The sequence below is a fragment of the Mirounga angustirostris genome, unplaced genomic scaffold, assembly GCF_029215605.1.
Source record: "Mirounga angustirostris isolate CCGP_5_RB_7025 unplaced genomic scaffold, mMirAng1.0.hap1 SCAF_16, whole genome shotgun sequence".
NCBI lineage: Eukaryota > Metazoa > Chordata > Mammalia > Carnivora > Phocidae > Mirounga > Mirounga angustirostris.
In genome coordinates, this window is record NW_026991724.1 from 3,284,036 (window position 1) to 3,311,105 (window position 27,070).

The 27,070-nt window shown below is 50.0% G+C and overlaps 2 protein-coding genes across 4 annotated transcripts; one reads left to right on the forward strand and one right to left on the reverse strand.

Moving 5' to 3' along the window:
• Window positions 1–277: 277 nt before the first annotated feature.
• On the reverse strand, window positions 278–8,718 carry LOC123855196 (cytochrome c oxidase subunit 4 isoform 1, mitochondrial). Of its 3 annotated transcripts, none has more exons than XM_045890619.3 (5): window positions 8,565–8,718; window positions 7,144–7,217; window positions 2,189–2,356; window positions 1,446–1,577; window positions 278–541 (listed from the first exon to the last, which is right to left on the reverse strand). In XM_045890619.3, exons 2-5 carry the CDS (start codon window positions 7,214–7,216, stop codon window positions 405–407), a joined length of 510 nt encoding a protein of 169 aa, XP_045746575.1. In that variant the 5' UTR covers window position 7,217; window positions 8,565–8,718; the 3' UTR covers window positions 278–404. The 3 variants fall into 3 exon arrangements, with proteins under 3 accessions (XP_045746575.1, XP_064437510.1, XP_064437511.1); XM_064581440.1 differs by having other exon boundaries at window positions 7,144–7,241; window positions 8,565–8,659; XM_064581441.1 differs by lacking the exon at window positions 8,565–8,718 and adding an exon at window positions 8,116–8,140.
• On the forward strand, window positions 8,682–27,051 carry EMC8 (ER membrane protein complex subunit 8). The gene is made up of 5 exons (XM_045890620.3): window positions 8,682–9,259; window positions 17,433–17,509; window positions 24,709–24,778; window positions 25,454–25,548; window positions 26,054–27,051. Exons 1-5 carry the CDS (start codon window positions 9,029–9,031, stop codon window positions 26,211–26,213), a joined length of 633 nt encoding a protein of 210 aa, XP_045746576.1. The 5' UTR covers window positions 8,682–9,028; the 3' UTR covers window positions 26,214–27,051.
• Window positions 27,052–27,070: the final 19 nt, after the last annotated feature.

The window sequence follows — 27,070 nt, forward strand, 5'->3', positions numbered from 1 at the left end:
CAAAGAGGGGAGGGCAGGTCCCAGAAGAAAAGTAGCCATGGGGACTTCTGTTGGTTCAGCTTCCGTAATGGGATTTCATGCTCCTAAAAATCTCATCAAAAACCAAACATCTCACGTCACAGGACCCTACATTTTTGGCTTTTATATGATATCCCCTTAAAACAATTTATTCTTGCCATTTCATTTATACCCAAAATATACTGATGTCAGACACTTGGGAGAAACTATGTTTCAAAAAACAGGTATTTTCATTTAGTTATCAAAGAACCGACCACAATGGAGTTCACGTAAGCTGCTCGTTTATTAGCACTGGTGACGCAACGTAACGGTTTCCAGTGAAGATGCTGAGCTGTGTGGATCTGGCAGAGCAAGGTGAGGCTCAGATGGGTGAGGGGTGCGCTCCTCTATTTCTTCCACTCGTTCTTGTCGTAGTCCCACTTGGCTGAGAAGCCCTGAATCGGGCTGACCTTCATGTCGAGCATCCTCTTGGTCTGCTTGGCCACCCAATCCTCTTCAAAGGTGTGCGGGACGGGGCCGTACACTAAAGCCCAGAACAATTTCATGAGACAACACTGTCCTGACGAGTCGTTTCTAAGCCCACAGGTCATTCAGGTCAGGTCTTCCCCAACACAACACACTGGCCACCAGGCCAGTGAAGTCGCCTGCCACTCCACACCAGCACCCACACACACACACACAGGCTTTGAATTCTGGGCACTGATAACTCTCGATATTATTCCTTTGTGGATAAAAGATTAGCAGTAAAATACAAGCTAAGAGCAGAAAGTCTCCTCCGTAGGATGCAGATAATGGGGTCTACAGGCTTGCACAGGGCACAAACAGAGCCAAAAGTGACTGGACTAGTGAGATCAAATACACAGGCATGAGTAACCTATGTCCACAGCAGACCAGAAGTACAGGATTATCGCTGTTTGGAATGGGAAAAACCCATTCTACCTGGACACAAAGAACCGAAGAGAGGCAGCACGGAAAGAGCGGACAACCCCGACGCTATCTAAGCAGAACTGTGAGGTCTGAAGACCTGGGACTCTGCTTACCGAGATGCAGTCCCCATACAATTGAAATAGCCCTTCGATGAGAATCCATGCCCTTTTCCTTGATCAAACCTTCACTACACCACCTTTTCATAATTGTGTGGTGAGCCAATAAAGCACCATGGAAAGGTGGCGTGCCATACAAAGTAGGGAAGGGAAGTCATTTGCTGTAGAGCACAGCCTGCCGTGAGTTAAGTCAGAGTCTGGCTTACACTTCCATTAACATGAGCTGGTTTCTCAAAGCCAGCGAACAATCCTGGAATAGATCCCAGAATGGAGGTGCCTGTCGTGGGCACAGGCGCCCACAGGCCACGCACTGGCGCTGGCCCCAATCCAGGTCTTGTGTGGTTGCAACCCGAGACGGCAGGCCTACAGCCCCTCCCCACTCACCATAGCGCTTCTCCCAAATCAGAATGAGAGCAGTGAAGCCGAGGAAGAACATGGCGGTGCCCACAACCGTCTTCCATTCATTCGTGCTCCTGTTCATTTCAGCAAAGCTCTCGTTGAACTTCATGCGGTATACTGGGAAGAGAGCACAGGCATTTGTGGGAATGAGGGCGGCTGTGCCCCTCCTTGCAGGGCTCTCCTATTTCTCCAACATAGCCAAGAGACAAAGTGTGCATGCATGTGCTCACACACACGTACAAGGCATGATGAAGGGAAGAAAACGCACGGAGTCTACTTTGGACAAAAAAAAACAGTGACTTCTTTCTTCTTTCGGTTACAGCGTATGATCTGCAAAATCCCGTAACTTTCACTCCCCTTTCCCAACTGACAGCATTTTGCTGTGCTCATGTTCCATCAGTAAGTTACAGTGAACCCAGTCCTACTCAGCAGAGGTGCCAAGAAGCTGCATCCACACACTCCACAGCCAACTGACCCCTACCTCGCTGCTCTGTGTCCACGTCCATGCTCCCCCCTGGGGACCAAAGCCCCCTGAGCACAGACAGAGAGGCCTGGGCAGAGGCGCAGCCAGCCCAAAAAGCCAGGGCCCTGGATCAACCCCGCAGGACACAGCACGCTGGGCCTCCCAAGCACGCTGGTCTCGGGGCAGCACCCTCCATCTCGCAGCCCAAAAACCAGTCAAAATTCTCCCTCACACGCTTTGCCAATATTCCTGCTTCAATACCCACATTCAACTTTTTCATCAATGGAGAGACTGCTCCAGGGAGCCTTCTCCTTCTCTTTCAAGGCCTTCTGGCTAGCAGAGAGGTTCTTGACGTGGGCCACATCGGGCAGGGGATAGTCACGCCGGTCGACATAACCCGGGAGAGCATAGTCTTCACTCTTCACGACGCTTCCTACAAAACACGGTGGACAAACATCTGAATATTCACATAGGTTCAGAGTTACAAAGCGAACTGAGTACAGGCACGTACAGCCTGAAGACCTCAGTTATCCCAGCGAGCTGCAGCCGCGTTTCACGCAGCTCAGGGACTGTCGTGCAAAGGAGGGAGCAAGCAGGCCTGTCCCCCGTGGCCCGGACGGCAGAACGATGGGTAACAGAAGCACTTCATCACGGCCAGCACGCATCTTCCAGGGCAGGTGCCCACAGAGGGTACCCGCTCGGCTCCCGAGACGCCCTACTGGACTCAATGAGGGCCCTTCTGTAAGAGACTCACGCTAAGGACGAGAAGCAAAAACAAGAGAAAACTCATAAAGGAACAAGCGTTTAAAGATCAGAAACCGAGATGTACGGCACTGTCATTAGAACAAAAACACATAACCCGTGTCCAGTAGAGGCTAGAAGCAACGGGCTCCACAGACATGTCCTGGAGCCACTCATCCACAGGTCCGAGTTTACTGGGCACCGACTACCTGCTGACAGCGGTTCTAGACATCTGAGATCAGGGAACAAAGATCCCTGGTGCTCACATGCTAGAAGCGGGACACAAGGTAGACATGGGCATCAGGGGTTATAGAGCGAGGGCTCAAGAAAAAGAACAGGTGGAGCAGAGGAAGGGAATCGGGGCGGGTGCGTATACAGTGGGAAACAAGACCCAACACTCAGAGGAGTAAGGCAGCTCAACATGGAGAGTCATGTACTTGGTGAGTCACTGAATACAGGGCTTGCTCTTTTTCTTTCTAAGACTGTAAACCATGTGTGTGTCCTTATACATACATGTAACTGAACACACAAAACTCCTGGCAGGGTAAAGCCCAGTAGTTGTCAGTAGGGAGAGGACAAAATGGGGACTTCTGATCACAGAGATAGAAATTTCAGTGCCGGGCGCCTGGGTGGCTCAGTTGGTTAAGTGACTGCCTTCGGCTCAGGTCATGATCCTGGAGTCCCGGGATCGAGTCCCGTATCGGGCTCCCTGCTCGGCAGGGAGCCTGCTTCTCCCTCTGACCCTCCCCCCTCTCATGCGCTCTCTGTCTCTCTCATTCTCTCTGTCTCAAATAAATAAAATCTTAAAAAAAAAAAAAAAAAATTGGGGGGGGGGGAAAAAAAGAAATTTCAGTGCCTTAAAAACAAGCACATATTTGGGTATTACTCAAGTAAAGAGGAAAACAGTTCAGAAAGCAGAAAAGAAAGGAATAGCTTTATTTTTATTTAGGGGTTTCCCTAAATAAAGCTACTGAAAGCTGCTTCTTCAATTCTATCATACATCTGCAAGAAAATTTTGTGATCCAAACTGGTCTGGACAAGTACGCAGTCCTGCAGAAACATTTCACTTCTATTAGCTTAGTACCAACGATTAAATTCTCCCAAATCATGTTAATAAAAGTAAAAAAATCATTTCACCTCAAAGTAGAATTTCTCTAGATGCTTACCTTTACCATGTAAATGACCAGCATACTTACATATACTCAAGCTTATCCCCAAAAACTTTAAGGTGGAAATGACCAGAATTACTTTCCAATTTTAAATTCTAAAGTCTATCAAAATGAGTGGACTGAAAAGAATAGCTGTACACTAGCACTCAGCTCGCATGTTAATCACTAAAAACAGAGGCAAACTGGAGTAATGAGAACATTCTAAATCTGACTGTGGTGGTTAGGACACAACTCAGGGACTAAAGTGGAAACCACTCAAGTGCACACTTTCAATGGGTGAGTGTCTGCTGTGTGAATTACATCTAAAGGTATAAAAATGCAAATGCTCAGAACCTTGGAGCACCCTCAGCATAAAACTGCATGTTCTAGAACGAGACTGGCCAATCTGCGGTCTCAGGGCTGCCAGGGCTCTTCAGCACTTTGAGCCTGGTCCTCCACACCCCGCAAAGACTAGCATACCAAGCATTCCTTTTAAAGGGAGAGAGGAAGAGAGAGAAGAGACTTTCGCATTCAAGTGAGCATCTCGTCATCTGTGTCCGCAGCTGGGTTTCTCACGGAGCCTCTGCTGAGGTCCGGGGAACGGGAGCTGCCCCCTCAGTCGGACGTGTCACCACACAAGCATCCCAACTCAGTGGTGGCCACCAGTGGTGCTCCACTGGCAACCGGTGTATTCTGTGTGGAACCGGTCTGTGTATTCAGGTACGACCTGCATGACTAAAAGCTAAAAACAAGACTTGTTCAGCGGACTGTGGTGGTGGCCATCAGCCTACAGTGTGAAGACACGGGAAGGGAGGAGGCAGGACGTCAGCCCCACAGAGTTTGCACTCCAGAAGCAAAGGCAGCAATACAAACAAACCACAGTACGTCACCGCTCCAAGCAACGACAAAGCAGGGTGATGTAGGACAGGCAGCATCTTCACAGTGGGTGGCGAGGAAAGGCTGTCCTGAAGTAACGGCTGCATTGAGGCTGACGAGTAGGAGAAAGCTCCCACCCACAGCCCAGCGCTGAGGCACAGCAGCCTGCTGCCTGCAAGGAACCATACCGCTGGGGGTTGGGATGCTGAGCAACCCGGGGGGGCTGGTTTGCCTATGTCGTTTGCTTGCTGGAATACAGCGAGGTGACATCAGACAGGCTAGCTGCAGATCTTACCCTAGGCACGAGAAGCCACTCAAGGATTTCAAAAAGGAACTATTTTAATTTCCTCTGCCAAAACAATACCTAAGACTAAGTTATGGCCGATGCCACCATAAGGAGAAAGTTGGCTTTCTTCTTTTTTAAAGATTTTATTTATTTTTTTGATAGAGACACAGCGAGAGAGGGAACACAAACAGGGGGAGTGGGAGAGGGAGAGGGAGAAGCAGGCTCCCTGCGGAGCAGGGAGCCCGATGCGGGGCTCGATCACAGGACCCTGGGATCATGACCTGAGCCGAAGGCAGACGCTCAACGACTGAGCCACCCAGGAGCCCCAAAAGGAGTTGGCTTCTTATAAAAAACCAGAATGACCGAAGGGACACAAAGGAACTCTGTGGGGGGGTGATGGAGATGTTGTAGGTCTTGACTGGTGTCACTCTGTTACACAACCATGGGAGCTTATCAAAATCCACAGAACATGACACCTAGAAAGAATACATTTTACTTTCCGCAAACTGCACCTCAGACTAAACAAACAAAAAAGCTTAGAAAATATATACGCAAAGCTAAAATAGAAGCAAAATATAATCTGTCATAAATGACTTCCTAGGCTTTTAATGAAGGAGTGTTTCTTTCCACATGTACTAGTTAAACGACAAACTTTGATTACTTACTCATTTAAATAACAAATTATCTCAACGATACTCTTACTAATAAATGATCTGTGTCGGGCGCCTGGGTGGCTCAGTCGTTGAGAGTCTGCCTTCGGCTCAGGTCATGATCCCAGGGTCCTGGGATGGAGCCCCGCGTCGGGCTCTCTGATCAGCAGGGAGTCTGCTTCTCTCTCTCGCTAACTCGCTATCTCTCAAAATAAAGTAAGTAAAATCTTAATAAAATAAAATTATCTGTGTCCACGTGTTATCCTGGGCAATGTAAGGAATAGAGGGAAATGTAAGACAACAGTATTAGCAACTCAAGGACACAATTTCAAGGAAAAATTCACACAGAAAGCAGTTACTGATTACTGAGCCCCAAGATACATAAACCTTGCTCTCCAAGTTCATTATCACTACTCAAGCCTTACACCTGACCCCTCACTAACACAACCTGCCACACAAATTTGCATTTTTGCCATAGCCGTCTGAATATGAAGTTAAACCTATGAGGTCAGAGGCACCTGGGTGGCTCAGTCAGTGAAGCATCTGCCTTCGGCTCAGGTCATGATCCCAGTGTGCTGGGATCGAGCCCCGCATCGGGCTCCTTGCTCAGCAGGGAATCTACTTCTCCCTCTGCCTCCTCCACTTGTGTGCATGCGTGTGCGCTCTCTCTCTCAAATAAATAAATAAAATCTTAAAAAAAAAAAAAGAAAGAAAGAAAGAAAGAAAGAAAAAGAAAAACCCTATGAGGTTAAACTTACTAGTCCTTCAGCACAGTGAAACCTCTCCTTCAGAAACCATTCCTGAACCCTAGGCCAGGCTAAATGCTTCTCCTCAGGGGCTGTCACGTACTCAAACACTGCCTTTATGTATCTGTCCCTCTCCTGATTGCAAACGTCCTGTGGAAAGATTCCATCTTGTATTCTTTTTATTCTCAATGCCTAACAATATTTGGTACAAAGATGCACAATAAATGCAAAACTAAACTTGCTATGTGCCAGGCACTGAACTAAGCTCTTTATAAATATTTCAGGTGAGAAAACAGATTCCTGCACGTAAGTAGCTCGTCCAAGACAGAAACGAGATTAAACTCTGCTCAGGCTAGGAAGTCCAAGCTCCTTCCCTTCCCTTCCCTTACCCCAATAATGTAAATGGTATTCAAGAATATTGGCTGGGTGTTTTTTTGCGGGGAGAGAGGAAATCATTAAAGTCAAGTATGGTGGAGATCTCTTCAAAGGGGTGGAACTTGAACCTGAAAAAAGGGGGAAGGGAAGGGAAAGGGGGGAAAAGAAATAGCATAAACAAAGATCCAGACTGGTATTCAATATGATTCATAAATATTCTGTAATCTAGAAGCATGCCCTGTTAAAATATTTTTACCCCCCCAAAAGTCCCACAACAGCCACATCAGGATCTCAGCCACTTTAGGCCATCTGTGTTTGAAACTCCAGGACAAGGGCTTACACGTAGTGGGAGCAAAAAGAAATTAGCTCAGCCCATTTAGAAGAAAAGTTACACTTACCATGTGCTCGTACACACACTGAGGTGGAAACAGCTCGCTTGCCAATTAGGCTAAACACTCTGGTAGCCAACATTCTGAAAGATAAAAACGTACACCCTCTCCATGAATGAGGGCAAACACCTATTAGGAATTCCAGTGCATTTTACTTTGTTTTCTTCCCCCCAGCATAGATGATCCGTTCTTCCTTACTGACTCTAATTCACAAAATAACCTAAGATGAGGTTTTTCATAGCAGTCAACACGTTTTTACGGAGCTTCATTATAAACCAAATACCATAACATATACACACTACAGGAAATTAGTAAAAAACTGGCTTTCTTAAAAAACAAGGAGAAGGGCGCCTGGGTGGCTCAGTCGGTTAAACGACTGCCTTCGGCTCAGGTCATGATCCTGGAGTCCCTGGATCGAGTCCCGCATCGGGCTCCCTGCTCGCAGGGAGCCTGCTTCTGCCTCTGACCCTCCCCCCTCTCATGTACTCTCTCTCATTCTCGCTCTCTCAAATAAATAAATAAATCTTAAAAAAAAACAACAACAACAACAAGGAGAAGGAGTTTTCCTAAGACTGAAAAAGCTAGAAACCCTACAGCGCTGAGCTGCTATGATAGGCTCCACTGTTTGGCGGAAAAGAATAAACAGCTCAAAGGGACCGGCATGCACTGCACGCAACTGAGTATTTGATTAAAAACCTAACAGGTGCGTAGGATAGGAAGGGAAAGGCAGGCAGAAAGGCTGCAAGTACGGCCTGGTCCACTTCCAGTCCCTGCGGACAACGGATGACCTGGATGACCCACCTCTCACCTGGGCCCTTCCAGCGTCGGGCCCTTTTCCCCTAGCTCCCCCTGCTTTAAAACCGGCCCTTTCAGGGGACTGCTGACGACGAAAGGGACTCGTAACGCATTAGGAAAAGACCCCCTTTGAGACAGAATAAACAGAAGCATGACGTCAGGGCTGAGCCAGCTCGCACCCCGCACCTTCTCTCCCCGGGCCTGGCTCGCGCGTGGGCGGACGCTGGGCGGCTCCCGGGATGGAAGGCGGAGCGCCTCTCCCAACCCCGTTAAACCGGGGACGGTCGCTCAAGCCGCGGCTGGAGGGCGGCGGGCCCAGGCTGCAGCGCGGACCCCGGGCCCCGCCCTCGGCCAGCGGGCGCTCCAAGGTCAGAGCTCGAACCCAGCTCGCGGCCGTGGCGGCGCAGATGCAGCCGGGCCGGATGCTGCGAGGCGGCACACAGGCCGCGACCCGGCGGCCTCCGAGCCCCGAGCCCCCGCCGGCCGGTCTCAATGTCACCGGACCCCGAGGCCCGACCACCGCTCCCTCCTGGCGCCCGGGCGCGGAGCCGCGGGCCCACTCGCCCGCCCCCTCCGCGTCCCTGGCCCTCCCCGGCCCCGCGGCGAGGGCCGCCTGCAGCCCGCTGCCCGCTCACCTGCCGCCGCCGCCCGCCGCCGCCCGCCGCGACCGCCGCGACCGCCCTCTGTGCCCCGGCTGCCCGCGACCGGAAGAGACTGCGCGCGCACGCGAAGCACCACGGGATCGAGGAGGACGCGGCCGCGCCGGAGGTCACCCAAACGGAAGCAGGGAAGCGCCGCGCGCGTCGTAAAAGGCCGGGCCGGACCGCTTTACGGCGGCGCCGAGAGACCGCTTTACGGCGGCGCCCGGCCAGAGGCGCGAGTGGGGAGTGAGGCGGGCGCGTCGGCTCCTCCCGAGCGGGAGTCGGTGTGTGAGGAGCCCGTCCCGTGGCCGGGCCGGGGCTCTGTGGGCCTCCACCGGCCGCGGGGCCGCGCCGGGCACCGTCGCCTCGTCCCGCTTCTCCGCCGAGGCGCCGCGCGGCCGGGCGGGGGCCCAGGCCTCAGCCGGCGCCAGGGCCTCGGGGGCCCTGCGGGGCTCAGCATGCCCGGGGTGAAGCTGACCACCCAGGCTTACTGCAAGATGGTGCTGCACGGCGCCAAGTACCCCCACTGCGCCGTCAACGGCCTGCTGGTGGCCGAGAAGCAGAAGCCGCGCAAGGAGCACCTGCCCCTGGGCGGCCCGGGCGCCCACCCCACCCTCTTCGTGGACTGTATCCCCCTCTTCCACGGCACCCTGGCCCTCGCCCCCATGCTGGAGGTGGCCCTTACCCTGGTAAGCGCGGGAAGGACGGCGTCCCCTCCCCTCGGCGTCCGCGGGTGAGGAAGTCGGCGTCCGGGCGGCCCCAGCGGGACGCGCCCCCCCCCCACCCCGCGGTCGCCGTGACGAGGGGCCTGGTACCCCGCGGGCGCACGGGGTGCAGCAGCCGGGGCGGGTGCTCTTAGGGGCGCGTTAGGTGGCGAGTCACGTTCACTTGCTCAAACCCGTGGGCTCTTTGGAAAGAAGCCGCAGCTGACGGGGGCCGTGGCTCCGCAGCGCTTCCGTCGGGGATCTGGGCGTGTGGGGACTGAGACGCTGCAGCTTGGTGCCCGCGCACCGTCCCCGAGCGCGTACCTCGTCTGCCGCGAGTGTCGACGCTGTGGTTCTGGGGCCTTAGTGCTCCGCAGCCCCAGAGTCGAGGCACGTTGAGGGGCTAGCGTGGCCTTGGCGGGCGCTCGTCCCCTTGAATGTGCGTGAGCGCTGCGGAGGGAGAACGGCCCCGTCCCCTCTAATGTCTTAGCTACACTGCGCCCCACATGTGAGTAATAAGCTCCCTGCCCGTCGTGCGGCTCGAACTCAGCACCTCGAGATCGAGAGGCGCGCGCTCCACTGGCTGAGCCAGCCAGGCTGCCCCTAGCATGCACCCAGGGTTTCCGACCCGAAGGACTCCCCGCGACATTAGGAAGACCTCGTAGCCACGCTCTGAGGGGGCCACCGGCGCCGCTGCTTTACTGCAGCGCGGCAGGCGAGAGCTTGAGCGTACGGATCCGCGGGCTGGTGACGGAGCTCTAGGCAGTGGCTTCTGGGTGTTGACCAGTGGAGGAAAAAAGACCACTTGTAAGTTCCACCGAGTTGTTAAAGCCTCAGGGGAACATCACCTGTAACCTCAGAGCTGTCTCAGAACCCGAGTTGAGGTACTGTTCACTTTTCACGTAAGTATAATCCGTTTTTTTTTTTTAAGATTTATTTATTTATTTATTTGAGAGAGAGGACGAGAGGAGAGAGCGAGCAGATGAGAGGGGGGAGGGTCAGAGGGAGAAGCAGGCTCCCTGCCGAGCAGGGAGCCCGATGCGGGACTCGATCCCGGGACTCCAGGATCATGACCTGAGCCGAAGGCAGTCGCCCAACCAACTGAGCCACCCAGGCGCCCTTTATTTATTTATTTGAGAGAGAGAGAATGAGAGAGAGCACATGAGAGGGGGGAGGGTCAGAGGCAGAAGCAGGCTCCCCGCCGAGCAGGGAGCCCGATGCGGGACTCGATCCCGGGACTCCAGGATCATGACCTGAGCCGAAGGCAGTCGCTCAACCGACTGAGCCACCCAGGCGCCCCACTTAAGTATAATCCTAAAAAAAGTTACTTAGTTCATAGAAGAAGTAGTAAGTTTGAGGTGTAGGTAGAGATCCTTTGTCTAGATTTCACGCCAAGCAAAATGAACCCGTTTCACAATTCACCTAATTATGACGCCCATGTAAGCAGGAAGTACCCCTGAGCAAACGGTCCTGCCCTAAGGTTACTGGGCACATCTTTGAGTGCCTGTTAAACTGAGCCATTTTATGATTTTCATCATCTCATCTCTGGAGAGGACATGGGTAGGATGTAGATACTTAGAAAATCAGTCATTTTAGCTCTTGAAGAAATGTGCTGTCAGTACCAAATCATCACTGGGGTGTGCACGTGTATGTTTTAATGCAAGTCCTTTCATCCTTCTGCCTTAATTATTCTGTTCTCAGGGGAATTGCAGGGTGATTGGATATGTGAAGTGCAATCACTTGCAGGGAACTAGATTTACCAGGAGCATTAATGCAGGATTTTTCAGTTTTCCAACAGTGTGCCAGGTCTGTGCTGGGGGAGGGCTTGGCTGTGGATCCCAACACCTGCTTAGCACTTGAACTTGCAGGAAGCAGAAGGTACAATACCAAAGAATAAATGCTATATGTGGGCTTAAGCAAAATGGTGAGAGGTCCATAGCTAACCCAGGCTTCCAGAGTGGGGGAGGGCAGGCAGCCTGGAGAAGTGGGCATGCAAGGAGTGACACAGTGGGCCAGCCATAGTAATGGGGGGCATGGGGGGTGGGTAGGGGGGAGGTGAAGGGGGAGCATTCAAGGCAAAGGGACCAGTGTGTGCAAAGACCAGAAGGAAATGGGGGAGGGGGGGCTAGAGTGTAAAGGGACCAGGGGTAGAGAGGGGATCAGTGGACAGATTTCATCATAGAGCAACTTGCAGATCACACAAAGAAGTTGGGGCACCGTCATGAGGACAGAGGGAAGCCACTGGAGGAGAGTCGCATAGTTGGATTGTGTCTCAGTGATCGCCCCAGCCTGCAGCAAGGAGACAGAGTGCATACAAGACCAGAGGCAGAGAGGTGGCCTACACTGAGTGCAGTTTGGATGCAGAGGAGAGAGAACCAGGAGGAAGAATCTGCAAGACTCAGTGATTAATCATATGTGGAGAGAGGGAGAAGGAAACAAGGGAGACACCTCGGTGTCTGATTTATGCATTGGACAACAGTGGTACCATTTATTGAGGGAAAATGAAGATGAACTACTGTTGAACGTTGAAAAGTGGGTCTGGGGGCACCTGGGTGGCTCAGCTGTTGAGCGTCTGCCTTCGGCTCAGATCATGATCCCAGGGTCCTGGGATCGAGCCCAGCATCGGGCTCCCTGCTCGGCGGGAAGCCTGCTTCTCCCTCTCCCACTCCCCCTGCTTGTGTTCGCTCTCTCGCTGTGTCTCTCTCTGTCAAATAAATAAATAAAATCTTTAAAAAAAAAAAAAAAAGAAAAGTGGGTCTGGAGTTGAGAAGATGGATGGACTGGAGACATAGATTGAGAACCGGTAGCTTCTCAATGACTGTTGAAGCTGTGAGAGCAGGCCATATTGGCAGGGCAGCATGTGGGATGAGGAGGGAGCTATGGAGAGAAGCCTGAGAACTGTTGCTTCTATGGGGTGGATGAAGAAGAGAGTCGGGCGGGCTAGCTGAGGAATAGCCAGAGGGGAGAGATGTGTTGCGTTAAATCCATTTAAAATTCTATCAGAAATATCTAAGCATCTTAAAGACAAACTTGAACCTCAGTTGGAATTGTCGAAGTATTATTAGCACTTCTCATTCTTAAGTAATCTTTACAGAATTGAAGTGTTATGTTACTATTATAAGATATAAATGCAATACTTGAGGGAATTAAACATAAGAACTATAAACAACTGCGCTGGAGCAGAGCTGCCTCCCAAACCACTTAACTAGGGAGGGAAGATGCCCAGAAGAGACCTTGACTCTTAAAATGGCCCACTGCCATCAGCCTGTTAAGAGGGAGAGGGGCACTGCATGAGGCCCTATTTTGGTCTTGCTCCCCTGTATCACTGCACTCTGCCCTCACTCTCAGCTTGCAGCACTTCCCCAGACATGCCCATCAGTGTTTGAGGCTCCCATCCTGCAAAATTAAGTCTAAACTAGACTCTGTGCAACTTTTTTTTTTTTTTTTAAAGTAGGCTCCACACCCAGCGTGGAGCCCAACTCAGGGCTTGAACTCACAACCCTGAGATCAAGACCTGAGCTGGGATGAAGAGTCGGATACTTAACCTACTGAGCTACCCAGGCGCCTGCATCTGAAAATTTTTTATTACATTTAAGGTATTTATGTTTGTGCCATTCAGCTTTTGACTTAGCAACTTTATAACCTGAAGGCAATGGTCTCAGCATATCGGCCATAGTTTATCAAAATATCAGCTATGGTAGATGTGATTTTACTAAGACTTCTAAATCCATGAAACTATATAAATGAGGCTTTATTCTCGTGGCTTTTTTCTATTCAGGGAGTTTCATATTGTAGTTATTTTTAGTAAGTGGGAAAGACTGGCTTGATATGCAGTCCATCAAAGGGCAGCACCAGATTCCTTTGAAAAGCTTTTCATTATCATTTTCCATTTAAAAAAAAAATCCTTGCATTTCTGGGTGCTTTTTGTTTTGTTTTGTTTTTTAAGTACTTATGCCTGTTATTTATCCTAATAACCGTAGGTAGTGACGTAGGTAGTGACGGAATTATTTCTAATAGCAAAAACCCATAAAATGTTAGCAGGAAAATTAGCATAGATCTGCTGTTTCTGTAATCCCTTTTTGTCCTTTTCCCCTCGTTGATTTCCTGGTTCTGTGGAGCAGCTTTTGATTACATTCTGCTGAGATGACTTTCTTAGTTGCCGGTTGGTCTCATCACCTTGATTTCGGCCCAGAATTCTTTCTGCTGCCTCCATGTGTGCCTTCTCTGTGCTCATTTGCATGGGCTACTGTCCTCTAGCTCTTTCCTAAGCCCCCTACTTATTCTGCCCCGTGTTATCTCCAGAACATTGACGTGCTAGCCTGGAAGAGGGAGACAGCTGCTCTGGTCCTCTTTTCGGTTCTCCCCACTGAATTTCACCCTCTCCCCATCCCATTTACCCCCATTTACTTTCATGGCTCCGGCTCCTTCCCGTTCCATAGAAAAACCAGCATCCCACTTGAGAAGGAGCTTTTCTTCTCAGTGAATCTAGCAAGCCCTCTCAGGCTCCCACAGCCTGCTTGTTGCTGCAGACAGCAAGGCTTACAGACACCCTCAGCTTTTAAGTGGCAAGTGTGGGAGTGATGCCCTCCTCAGAATGGCTCTTATCAGGTCTTTCTTACCGGCTTTGTGGTGATGGCGTAGTCACAGGAGGTAGGTAACAGTGCTTTGGAAAACGTATAGTGTCACACATGCAAATGCTGGCAAGTTTGTGGGGAGAAGCTCGTTTCTTTGTGCAGAGCTGAACTGGGAATGAACAGGTAGGGCCTGGTGCCTTTAGTGGTTCTCCTGTGTGTCTGACATGGAACGAGCCAGAAAGGCATTGGACAGAGGGTGACGGGCTTATGCACGGTAAAAGTGTCCTCCTTCCCCTCTGAAAGGTGGAATAAATCACGAAGCACGTGTGAAATTTGGACTCTGTATGCAGAGTCCGTTGTACTAAGTTGACATCAGGTTTCAGAGTGCTGTCCTGAACTGTGGTCTTCACTTGGATTGTTCACAGGATGTGTGGCAGGAGAGCAGGGAAAATGGAAAATGGATTTGCAGAGAACAGAGGTCAGACAGCTGCTCAGTTCTTTTGCCTTGACCTGTCCCACTTGAGCACAAATGGACTTAACTGAGCAAGCTGCCTCTTAAATCCACTAAAGCTTTTCATTAATGAGCCATTTGGGCTTTCTGCAGGATTCTGGAGCCCCTCAAGACCTGCCCACCCCATCCTTGCCTCCCCCGCTCTCTCTTCTCACTCTCTGCTCACCGACTTGGACCACACTCCTGGTCACTCTCACCCAATGAGGTCTGGCTCCATTTTTGAAACCGTCAAAGAAAATGCTTCCATTTTACTAAAAACTTGTTCACCCGATCTCTGCGGGCTCTGGTGCCTGGTTGGGAGCCCTTAGTCAGCTCTACATCCACCCTTTTGTGTTTTCCATTTTTAAGTTGTATGTTTATCTGGACAGCTGTGGACAGGCTGTACCTGCCGATCATAAGCATCCTTACAAGTGCACCTGGGTGGCTCAGTCAGTTGAACGTCTGACTCTTGGTTTCAGCCCAGGTCATGATCTCACGGGTTGTGGGATCAAGCCCCACAGTTCCGTGCTCAGTGGGGAGTCTGCTTGGGGATTCTCTCCCTCTGCCCCTCCCACTGCTCACACACCACTTGCGCGCGCGCTCTCTCTCTTTCTCTCTCAAATAAATCTTAAAAAAAAAAAAAAATAAGCATCCTTACAAGTAACTTGGTTTTCCTTGTTTGAATCATTCAAAAGTTTTAAAACCAAGCCAGAGCTGTTATGACCTGGTTTGCTTTGGGGGCAGTCTCTTCAGAGAGTTCTACTAGAAGTTCAAGGTTGTGACACTGTTTTTCTGCTGGAATTGGTTAGGCCCTTATGTTTGTCACAAGAATCACCTTCACGTCAGGTACTTTCTGTGCTCCCTGAGCACAGATGCAGGGTGACACCATGTGCATCTGCTGGGGGACAAGTCTTGAACTGTTGCCTCCAACCCAGGAAGGGATCTGGGAGAGCTTGGAGTGCTCACTAAAGACAGCTCCTGGAGTGGTCAGAACAGCAGCAGCATCGAGTAATAATCCTTATGTTAAATGTAGCTGCAGTAAACCAAAAATGGTCCCCCAACAACGTCCGCAGCCCAATGCTCAGAACCCACGACTATGTGACCTTACTTGGCAAAGGGACTTGGCAGATGAGATTAAGGTAAGGATCTTGAGGCGGGGAGATGAACCTGGATTATCTAATGAGCCCTTGTAATCACAAGGGTTCTTAGAAGGAGATAGGCAAGGCGGGGTCAGAGAGAGAAGATGTAACAACAGAAGTAGAGGTCAGAATGATGTGGCCACCAGTCAAGGAATGTGGGTGACCTCTAGATGGTGAACGAGACAACAGATTTTCCCCTAAGAGCTTCCAGAAGGAATCAGCCCTGCTGACTCATATTTATTTATTTATTTATCTTAAAGAATTTGTTTATTTGAGGGTGCCTGGGTGGCTCAGTTGGTTAAGCGACTGCCTTCAGCTCAGGTCATGATCCTGGAGTCCCGGGATCGAGTCCCATATCGGGCTCCTTGCTCAGCAAGGGGTCTGCTTCTCCCTCTGACCCTCCGCCCTCTCATGTGCTCTCTCTCTCTCATTCTCTCTCTCAAATAAATAAATTTTTAAAAAATCTTAAAAAAAATAATAATAATTTGTTTATTTGAGAGAGAGAGCACAGAGGAGGAAGCAGGCTCCCCGCTGAGCAGAGAGCCCCATGCGGAGCTCAATACCAGGACCCTGAAATCAGGACCTGAACTGAAGGCAGACACACTTAACGGACTGAGCCACCCAGGCGCCCTTATGCTGACCCATTTTTAGACTTATCTTTAGTTTCGACTCTGGATAAAAGGATAAGCCTCACCAGAGAGCCTCTCTTGGTCGCCCAAGTGGTCAGTGAGGACACACTCAAGAGGCTGGTCTTTGAGTACAAGCAAAGGCTGAGAAGGCTGCGCTGAAAGGGAGGCTGATCTGTGGGTTTGAGGTCAGGGAATGGGGCAGATGCCAGATTGTAGAGCTAGGGCATGCCCTTTGGTACTACAAAGAAACAGGTTTAGAGGAAAAGGAAAGAAATTGCCACTGTAAGCAGCAGCAGAAAGTTTCTGGAACCCATTCGTTTAAGAGGTGATGGAAGCAAAATGCAAGTGATTTGGGAGTAATTTGTAGCAAAGTTACAGTGAAAAGAGCCATTGTAAATATTTTGGAGACATAGCCCTAATCTTTTGGGTGGATGACCAAAACATCTAATTGGTTCAGTGAGCCTTGGTTTTGACCCAATATGGTAATTTGTGAGCTCTTAGTTAGGAGGCCAGAATTATTATTCTAATCCTTGTGCAAGCCAGGGAACCTTGGACTGTAACCCTCTTGTGAAGTCTGCTTTTAGTCATCGGGGAAACTGCCTGAGCCCTAAACCAGAATTCAAGAAAAAAGCAATACAGCTATGTTTTTTTAAAAAGAAAAGAGTATTTTTAACTAGTTAATTTGCTATGAAAAACGAGGATCAATTTTATTTCCTCTTCTGCAGACTGAGAATAGAATTTATTGCAGTATATTATAAAAACTCCATTATGGCAAAACAGGATGACCTTTTGTTGTTTTTAATAATGGCATTAGACCTGCAGGAAGCTAAATCTGATGCGGGAAGAGTGGCATTATAAAACAGACAAAAATTTTGAGAGGGAGTTGAGTGGGAGAGAGCGTGTGTGTGCACGTGTGTATACACACCCATGTGCCTGTTTACCCCATACACTGGCATGAAGTGTTTCTCATGGTTTGTTGCTAGGAATACAGAAATTTAAATATAATGTAAAAAGACTTGGTTTCAAGAGACCAAGGTCCCCATTCTGGTTCTGCTCCGGGCTCCCCACAGTACTGCGCCTGTACAATGTGTGGGGGCACTGGGGCCCCTCAGTGAGGGTGAGGCCACGCTCTCCTGTGTTTTCTGTGGCCTCCCACAGACCATGGACAGCAAGCTGGTGTGACCTTTCTCCTGGGGAAGAGGATTCAGGGATTATACTGTGTCTTATCCCGGCATGTGGGGGGACAGGGTCTCCTGTGTTTATTGAGAGGTGACATTTAAGGGAAAATCATTCATCTTTTCTTCCCAATTTCTGTTTCTCTTTCAGATTGATTCATGGTGCAAAGATAATAGCTATGTGATTGCCGGTTATTATCAAGCTAATGAACGAGTCAAGGATGCTAGGTATGTCCGTGCAAAAACCCTGTTGTCTGAAAGATTGATCATGGGACAGACCATCTCTGATGTGCCTTTTGAATTCTGTCGTCTCTGTGAGAACAAAACCCCTCCTCGCCTTTTATGCTTGTTTGTGGTGTTTGAGGGGAACTGTGGTGTGGGTGATTCCAAACAACAGAAATCCCAGCACTTAAATTAATTTGGGATTGTGTTTTAGATCTTCTTTATTTTGCTTGAAGGGAGTTCACACAATGAAAGCAACAGGTAGAGGCCTCCGATTTCTGTCCCAGCTAGGAATGGCGTAGGGCAGAGCATTAGGAAAGAATACTGTTCTCTTTGGGGGCGCCTGGGTGGCTCAGTCGTTAAGCGTCTGCCTTCGGCTCAGGTCATGATCCCAGGGTCCTGGGATCGAGCCCCACATCGGGCTCCCTGCTCGGCGGGAAGCCTGCTTCTCCCTCTCCCATTCCCCCTGCTTGTGTTCCCTCTTTCGCTGTGTCTCTCTCTGTCAAATAAAAAAAATTTTAAAAAAAAGAATACTGTTCTCTTTGGAGACAAATAAAACAACTTTTAGATTTGGTGCTCTTAGGGTCTGATGGCTGTGGTGAAGATGTGATGCTGGCAGATTCCTTCATGTGGGCCTCTGGTTCTCATGGAGCAAAGCTGAGGACTTTGTTTTCTTTCTGCCTTTGTCTCAACAGAAAAACTGATGACACACTGGGGTTCAGATGATTTGAGGAGGGCTCATCAGTGGGTTGTTTCCTAAGGTCTGGGCAGTATGTACTCACAGAGGGTAGTGCTGTGACAGAAGGTGGTACCATCCCTGGGCCTGCAGGAAGGGAGGAGTGCAGCAAAGAAGTCTGCCTCACAGGAGGCACTGCCTTTTGGTTTAGGGACACGGCCAGCAGCCAGCCTGCTGTGTATGACCTGACAGGGAAAGCCCCAGAAGAATCGCTCCCCCGCCCTCTGTGTGATTTCCTCCAGACGGGAGGTCTCCTGCAGGGCCCTCTCCTGCTCTCCTCACACTGTCAGATAGAGCCAGCTGACTCCGGTGTCCAGGCCCTTGGGGGCTACAGGGGAGGATTCCAGACCAAAATGCCGCCTGGAGTTATGTGCACTTGCCTGGCATAGGCCAGAGGGTGGACTCAGTAGTGTTGTTGTTGTTGTTGTTTAAAGATTTTATTTATTTGAGGGAGAGAGAGCATGAGAGAGGGGAGGGGCAGAGGAGAAGCAGACTCCCTGCTGAGCAGGAAGCCCGACACGGGACTCGATCCCGGGACTCCAGGATCACGACCTGAGCCGAAGGCAGTCGCTTACCCAACTGAGCCACCCAGGCGCCAGTAGTGTTTTTGGAAATACACAGTAAGCTGGTGCTATCGACGAGGAACAAATGCCCCAGTCAGGACTCAGAAGGAGGCAGGGTAACTAGTGAAATGCTGGGTTCCAGACAACCCCTGTTAAAGCCCCTGCTTGGACGACCACACACACAGGGCGTCTGTGATCCCAGAACCCGCCACTCTTACTAACCTCACTCCTTCTAGGACCCCTTCTCCATTTGATTTCATCCACCTCCCACGCGTGGATGACTCCACAGCTGCACGTCCTTCTCTGATCCAGAGCCTATTCACAGGTCCCTTGTCGGTCTTGGTCTTTGTTACATGAAAGACTGTCCCTGGGCCAGGCTCTGCCGAGCAAAAGCTAAACGCTCTTGGCCTTTGCCCTCGGGTTGCTGGATTGAACATGAAAGATACTGCCGGCTCAGGACTCTAGTGCCCGACTGGGGCCACAGGCCCTGAGGGCGGTGCAGAGGCCGTGACAGCTCGTGTCGTGTGGAACTCCTCCACTAGAATGAGCAGAGAAGCCCTCAGGGAGGGGTGTCGTTTGACTGCCCAGCAGTGGGCAGGGTCCTGTCAGGTGCACGTGTGGAGAGCAGGAGGAAAGAGCGTCCGGGGAGGGGGCAGCGTGAGGTAGACACTGGGTGGATTTTAGAACTGGACTTTGTAAGCAGCGGGGAGCTGTCCTTGGAAGGAGGGTTCCCTGAACCGAGCAGTACTTTGCCACAGTTGCCTTGCAGAGAGGCGAGGAGACCAGGCAGGAGGTAATGGCACCAGTTTGTCGAGTGTAGATGCCTCCCTTTCCTCCCACCGCACCCCAAATCCCCACCTCACGTGGTTGCCCCAGACGTACGTGCACGGCTCTCACCTGTGTGCCTCCTTTGGCTCACAGCTACGCGGTCTTCCTGCCTCTTTTTGGACCTCATTCCATTTTCATGCTGCTTGGAACTTCTAGGCTCTCCTGCTTCCTTCACCTGCTCTGCTCAGGAGGTTTTGCATTCCCCCATCAATGTCTGCCTGCTTCCTAACAGGCCCTTGTCGGGGCTGTCGGGGAATTAAACATGAGCTGGGGGACAAGAGTGCCCAGTCACCCTTTTGAATCCCTTCTGATGAGTCTCTGCTGAGATTGGGGATTCAGTCCTCACGGTGTGTGTGCGCCATTGCTGTGTTAGGATTTACTGGCGTTGTCCTTTCTAACCCTCACAAGGACACTCAGGTGAACAAAGTCTAGCTAGAGATGGTCACTGCACAAAGGCCACACACCTTGGAAGCTCAGAAGCTGAAATTATGCTAATTTCCTTCTTTAATACTATTTGCCTCTACCTGGAAAACCTTCACTTCTCTCTTCAACCAGACTTAGCTAAAAATTTGCTCTTCTTTTAGAAATTTCAGCTGATTGGGACGCCTGGGTGGCTCAGTCAGTTAAGTGTCTGCTTTTAGCTCAGGTCATGATCCCGGGGTTCCGGGATCAAGTCCCACATGAGGTCTTTGCTTAGCGGGGAGCCTGCTTCTCCCTCTGCCTCTGCTTCCCCTGCTTGTGCGCTCTCTCTCTGACAAATAGATAAAATCAGATCAGCTGATTATCAGTGTCTCACAGCATGCGCCTTAGAACCAGGTAGACTTAGATTTGAATCATAGGTGACTTACTGATTTACCTCTTGGGCCTCAGTGGTCCTATCTATAAAATGGTAGTAAAAGCTCATGCCTCAGAAATTGGTCTTGAGGACAAAGTGAAGCAACATACACCATGTTTAGCTTTGTGCTTGGTTCAACGTGGAGGCTGGTACTGTTACTAGTCCCATGATTACTTTTTTCAAAAAAGAATCACTCAAACAAACTATTGGGATTACACTAAAATAAAAAGCTTTTACATGGGGGCGCTTGGGTGGCTCAGTCATTAAGCATCTGCTTTCTGCTCAGGTCGTGATCCCAGGGTTCTGAGATCAAGCCCCATGTCGGGCTCTCTGCTCAGCAGGAAGCCTGTTTCTCCTCCCCACTCCCCCTGCTTGTGTTCTCTCTCTGTGTCTCTCAAAATAAATAAATAAAATCTTTAAATAAATAAATAAAAAGCTTTTGCATGGCAAAGGAAACCATCATCAAAACAAAAAGGCAGGCTAGTGAGTGGGAGAAGATGTGTGCAAATGATATATCCCATAAGGGGTCAATATCCAAAATATATGAAGAACTTATACAACTCAACACCCCAAAAAAGCAAACAATAAAAAATGGACAGAGGACCTAAATAGACGTTTTTGCAAAGAAGACACACAGATGGCACAGCAGACCCAAGAGGGAGGATGCTCAGCACCACTGATCATCAGGGAAATACCTATCAAAACTGCAATATGTCACCTCACACCAATGGCTAGAATCAAAAACACAAGAAATACCAAGCATGGGTGAGGACATGGAGAAAGAAGAATCCTCTGCACTGTAGGAGTGCAAATTGGTGCAACCTGTGTGGAAAGCAGTATGGAGGTTCCCCAAAAAGTTAAAAATAAAAATACCATATGATCCACTAATTCCATTTTCAAAGAAAATGAGAATGAAAACACTAATTAGAAAAGATATATGTACCCCTATGGTTGTCGTAGCACTATTTATAACAGCCAAGACATGGGCGCAGCCCCAGTGTCCGGCCGTGGATGAATGGACATGGGAGACGTGGTGTATATATACATAGACTAATGCTCGCCGTGAAACAGGAGATCTTGCCGTTTTTGACAACATGGTTGGACCTACAGGGCATTAAGCTAAGTGAAGTAAGTCAGACAAGAGAAGGATAATACCATATGGTTTCATTTATATGTGGGATCTAAAAAACAAACCAATTCTTGGGGTGCCTGGCTGGCGCAGTCTGTGTAACGTGCGGTTGTAAGTTCAGGCCCCACGTTGGGTGTAGAGATTACTTAAAAGTAAAAATATTTGAAATAGACCTAAATAAATTAAAAAGGCTCTTAACTACAGAGAACAAACTAGTGGTCGCCAGAGGGGAGGTGGGTGGGGGTGGGGGGGAAAGGTGAAGGGTGATTAAGAGGTATAATATAAAAGTCACAGAGATGAAAAGTACAGCATAGGAAACAGAGTTTAAATAAAAAAAGTAATTGAGTATTTTATGTTATAAAAAGAAATGTAGGGGCGCCTGGGTGGCTCAGTCGTTTTAAGCGTCTACCTTCTGCTCAGGTCATAATCTCAGGGTCCTGGGATCAAGCCCCATATCAGGCTCCCTGCTCAGTGGGAGCCTGCTTCTCCCTCTTCCACTCCCCTGCTTGTGTTCCCTCTCTTGCTGTCTCTCTGTCAAATAAATAAATAAAATCTTTAAAAGAAAAAAAAATGTAAAGGGTGCCTGGGTGGCTCAGATGGTTGGGTGTCTGCCTTCAGCTCAGGTCATGATCCCGGGATCCTGGGATCGAGCCCCGCATTGGGCTCCCTGCTCAGTAGGGAGTCTGCTTCTGCCCCTCACCCTGCTCATGCTCTCGCTCTCACTCAAATAAATATTTTTTTAAAAAAGTCACTAGCTACCATGATCATCTTCAATGTTAGGATGATAATTTCGTGAGTTTCTTTATGGCAGATACTTTATGCAAATGCTGGCTTCTTTTCCCTTTGCACCTAAGGTGTGAGTGAGCTAGGGATGTCAGTGTGTGTCATTCACATTTCGTGGATGAACAGGCCTCCGTGGTTCCAGTCCCGCTCCTTACCATTCGCCATCTGAGCCGTAGGACCTGCACGCCTGCAGTTACACAATGTAACTCTGCCGTCCCTTACAGAGTTTTCATGGTGGCCTGGGGGACAGGAACCCCTGGGGCCCTTTCTCTTTGAAACTGCTTTGTTGTTTCATTTTTCCTAATCCTGCAGACTTGCAATCAGCACATCACTATAAATTCTCAATTTTGAACTTGAAAATAGAATAATTAGATAAAATAATTCATTTTCATAAAACATTATTAATCTGCCTTTTTTTTTCAGCTCAGTCACAACATAATTGTATAGTGTGTTTCCTTCAGTAAACCCACAATTATCAATGTGTTTTTATGGCTGTTAAAATATACTTGGCTCAGTCCTTACTTCAAAAAGCTCAGACTCTCATTGTGCTAGGAAGATAAGATGCACAGAAAGACAGCTGCATGCTAAGTATTAGGTGTTAAGTCACTTTAGAAATAAACAGGGTGTAGACACGGGACAAATGGACCCCCTCTGAGGCAGTTTAGCAAGACCTCCCATAGAGGACGGTGTTTTCTGGGCCTTGAAGATGAGAAGTGATTCAGGAAGCAGATACCAATGTAGAAGGGTATCCCAAACGGGACAGTGTGAGTGAGGGGGAGGAGCATGTGAGGGAGACAGTCTGTAGACCGTTCCACTGAAATTAAAGACGCACAAAAGACTGCTTCCGTGAGTAGGAACAGTAGCTAGGTCCAAAAGGAGAAGGGCCTGGATCGCCCAGGCTGAGAACAGTGGTGAGCAGCAGGGAACAGGATGGAAGTTTCATTTCAGGAAAATTGATTTGAAGAGAGTTTTCAGGATACATGAAATAAGAAGAGCCTGGAAATTGAGACCGGTTAGGAAGCAATTTTGGAAACCCAGGTGTGGAGTGATCGCCTAATGGCAGGGTGAACTGAGGAGGCGGAAGCAGGGAGCCCATCTGCAGCACCTATGAGGGACCAAAGAAGAGGAGCAAATCAGAGAACTAGAGCAGGCTGGCAGCCCGGACGCAGGAGGCTGCAGCGGGGTGGCCAGGGAGGGTGGGGGTGCGTGGCAGGCCTCCAGGGTGCAGACCCTCGAAGGTTAGGTAAGGGACAGGCGCCAGATTGCACAGTGGTCACCAAGGGACAGGACTGTCAGCTTATTAAAGGTTAAGATGGATTAAAGTTTTAAGAAACGTGGTTGAAAGGAGAGAGGTTGGACAGGGGCTAGAGGGAAGCAGTTAAATTTTTTTCCTAAGAAGGGAAAGACTGGCTCAGATTTGGCACCAGAGCAGGGGCCACTGGGAGGAGAGAACATACAGGAGGCCCCCAAGAAGGAGGTGTGCACGGAGGGGCCTGTGGATGCAAGGAGGCCTCTCTGTGCCTGAGATAGGATGGGAAAATAGCCGGGGGGTGGCATAGGGACGATGTGGGAGCCTCTCTAGTTCGCCTTAATGGACTTGAGGTAGCAAGTCATCATTTATCAAGGTTGGGAGGGGCCAGAGCCCGAGATTGAAGGCTGACAAGCATGGAGAAGATTTGGAATGGCCTAGAGATTTTCAAAATTAAAAGTCAAATGGCTCGGGTGCCTGGGTGGCTCAGTTGGTTAAGCGACTGCCTTCGGCTCAGGTCATGATCCCGGAGTCCCGGGATCGAGTCCCACATCGGGCTCCTTGCCCGGCGGGGAGTCTGCTTCTCCCTCTAACCCTGCCCTCTCTTGCGCTCTCTCTCTCAAATAAATAAATAAAATCTTTAAAAAAAAAAAAAAAAAGTCAAATGGCTCAATTGCCAGCAGCTAAGAGGTGGACGGAGTCCCTTTGCAAGTGTGCGATGGAGTGGGTGGCCCAAGAGGCGTCTAGCCCAGAGCTCAGTGGGTGGGAGCGTGCAGCGAGATCTGTGGACTCAAGGGGTGCTCTCCGTGGGGTTCCAGGGAGCCTTTCAGTTTAGAAGATGCCTCTTCCCGAACGCACTGACCTGCTTTGCACCGTGCTCCCCGCTGCCCTTATGGCATTCCCTGTCCTTGGCACAGGTCCTCGCGGCCCCTGCGGTGACCCAGGGCCATCTAACAGGCGGGAGGAGCACGCAGGTGATTGGTGCCGCCCTTTGTGGTGGTGCTTGTTAGCCCTGCCGTACGGACACCATGCGGGACGGCCGAAGCTGGTTCGCAGTCGACTCACTGCCGCGTCTTTTGCAGTCCAAACCAGGTCGCAGAAAAGGTGGCCTCCAGAATCGCCGAGGGCTTCAGCGATACGGCTCTCATCATGGTGAGTCCCTCTTGGGTGCTGTCGTGTTTTCTGTTGCCGAGCATCCTCTGGCTAACATGGAGCTCTGTCCCATGGGTGGTCTGTGCAGACGCTCCAGCAGGCCGGTGCTGCCCTCTGTGGTGTCCTCCTGGCTGCAGCCTCAGAGCTGCTGAATCGCAGGCGCAGTGTGGATGCTATAGAACGCTCCACGTCCCCACGGCGGCGGTGGGGGGGGGGCTCCCGCTCAGCGGTTCTCAAAGTGGGGTTCTGTGCCAGCACCACTTGGGAACTTGTCAGAAGTGCAGATTCTCGGGTCTCAGCAGGCTGCTTTAATAAGCTTCCAGATGATTCTGACACACGCTTAAGTGTGAGAGCCACTGAATTAGCCAACAGCCCACAGGGAAGGAAGAAGTCAGACAGTAGCGAACATCAAAAGCCTTGTTACACAGGCTCAGTTCAGACAGAATTCTAACAGGGAGGGAGAAAGTAATATTCAGAAGCTCCGCTTTTGTGGAGTACTTAGCATTTATTCTGCATAACACACAGTTAACCTCAGACCACACTTGAGGTGTGATTGCATGCGTTGGATTTTCAGTGTCTGCACCACGGGGAGGTGCCTGAGGACTTCCAGAAACGTTCTGGCTGCCGGCTCTTTGTTAGCTCTGTTCACGAGTGCATCCTTTGTCTTGTGCGCAGGTAGACAACACTAAGTTTACGATGGACTGCGTGGTACCTACGATCCATGTGTACGAACACCATGAAAACCGATGGCGGTGCAGGGACCCACACTAGTGAGTGCTGCGTGCTCGCGATGACCTGTGTGTACTACGCTGGGGGCTGTTCCTGGGCACCCAGCGCCCACTGGGAGGCTGGCCCCGGCCGTCTGTTTTTAAGTTAGCATATTCTCCAGGGCAGTGTGCAAACCTCATACAGAAATCATGCATGCTTCCTGGCTCCTGAGAGAGCCTGAGTGTTACCCCTGGGTCGTCTGCCCCCTGCCCCCTGCCCCAGGGCACTGCTCTCAGGCGTTTGCGTTGGTCATTAATAATCACTCAGAAAGCATCCACCATCCCGCTCCAGCTTCTTCAGATCTTCATTTGGAGGGGGTCTCTTTCAGTTCTTAACCATGCCACATATTCTTCATGCACGTCTCTGTGTGTTTGAAACTTGAGTGTCTACTAGCATTCAGATTGTTTTCCTTTATACCACTGTGTGTGTGGCCGGTTTTCTGTTCCCTCTGTTGGAAAGCCACCTGTTTTCCGCTGAGAGGCTGATCTCTCCTGTTTCACCTCATAGTGATTACTGTGAAGACTGGCCAGAGGCCCAGAGGATCTCAGCGTCACTCCTGGACAGCCGGTCCTACGAAACACTTGTGGATTTTGATAACCACCTGGATGACATTCGGAATGACTGGACAAACCCAGAGATCAATAAAGCTGTTCTGCATCTGTGCTAGGGAGGGGTTTTAGTGACTGGTCTCTGGGCGTTTCCACTACACTGAAGAAGAAAGCTATTTTTAAATGTAAATAAGGTCTCTCGTAGCCTGTGTGGGAAGCGGACAGTTAGCAGAGGTGGTTGTGCCCTGATAGGGCAGAGTGTCCCTCACCATCTTTCTAATTCAGAGTCTCTAGAAGAGGTGCACACTGTCCCACCTGACCGTCCCTGTGGAGCCCTTCCCAGTTATATGTTGCTCTAATCCTCCAAATCAAAGCTGTTTCTGCTTGTCTGAGATTGTTCCTCTTAAACAGTTTTAACTAACCTTTTATAATCTGGAGAGAATGCCTTTTAAGGCTTATGAATTACCTTTAAAAGAAAAAAGCCCAGATCTTCTACTCGCGTGGGTGTGTGTGGGTTTTCATCCTGTCGGGGTTCGTGTGGTCCGGGATCCGGCGCACGGCGTGCCACTGTTCGCAGTGGGAGGCTGCGGCTGTGAGCAGCGCTGCCCCGCTGGTCGGGCTCACGTAGCCGCCGCGACTGCACGGTGGGAATAATGCCACTGTTGCCTGAGAAACCGTCATCGTTAAGGGTGAAAACAGACGCTGCCGCCGGTAATGGGAACTTGGATGGGAGCACAGTGTAATGCTTCTCAATCAACCAGAAAGCTCGCAAACCTGCGGAATCAAAACAGGGAAAATGGAGCTGCGCTCAGATGATCTTTAAAAGGCAAAAATCAGTCCCCACCCCTGACTCACTTCCATGATTATCTTAAATGGTTCTACTCTGTGTACTCAAAATAATTGTTTCTTTTGTATTTGAAGCAACAAAAGCCAAATAAAACTTAGACTCCCCAGGTTTTACAGAGCACTCTGTATA

Bases quoted from the DNA above. Each gene is read 5' to 3' on its own strand.
- LOC123855196 (XM_045890619.3), bottom strand. From the start codon at position 7,216: ATGTTGGCTACCAGAGTGTTTAGCCTAATTGGCAAGCGAGCTGTTTCC. The intron at 1,578-2,188 runs GTGGGTATTGAA...CTCTCTTCCCAG, and splicing joins CATTGATGAAAAAGTTGAAT to TATACCGCATGAAGTTCAAC. The intron at 542-1,445 runs GTGAGTGGGGAG...TCTGGGCTTTAG, and splicing joins GATTTGGGAGAAGCGCTATG to TGTACGGCCCCGTCCCGCAC.
- EMC8 (XM_045890620.3), top strand. From the start codon at position 9,029: ATGCCCGGGGTGAAGCTGACCACCCAGGCTTACTGCAAGATGGTGCTG. The intron at 9,260-17,432 runs GTAAGCGCGGGA...TTTCTCTTTCAG, and splicing joins TGGAGGTGGCCCTTACCCTG to ATTGATTCATGGTGCAAAGA. The intron at 24,779-25,453 runs GTGAGTCCCTCT...TCTTGTGCGCAG, and splicing joins GCGATACGGCTCTCATCATG to GTAGACAACACTAAGTTTAC.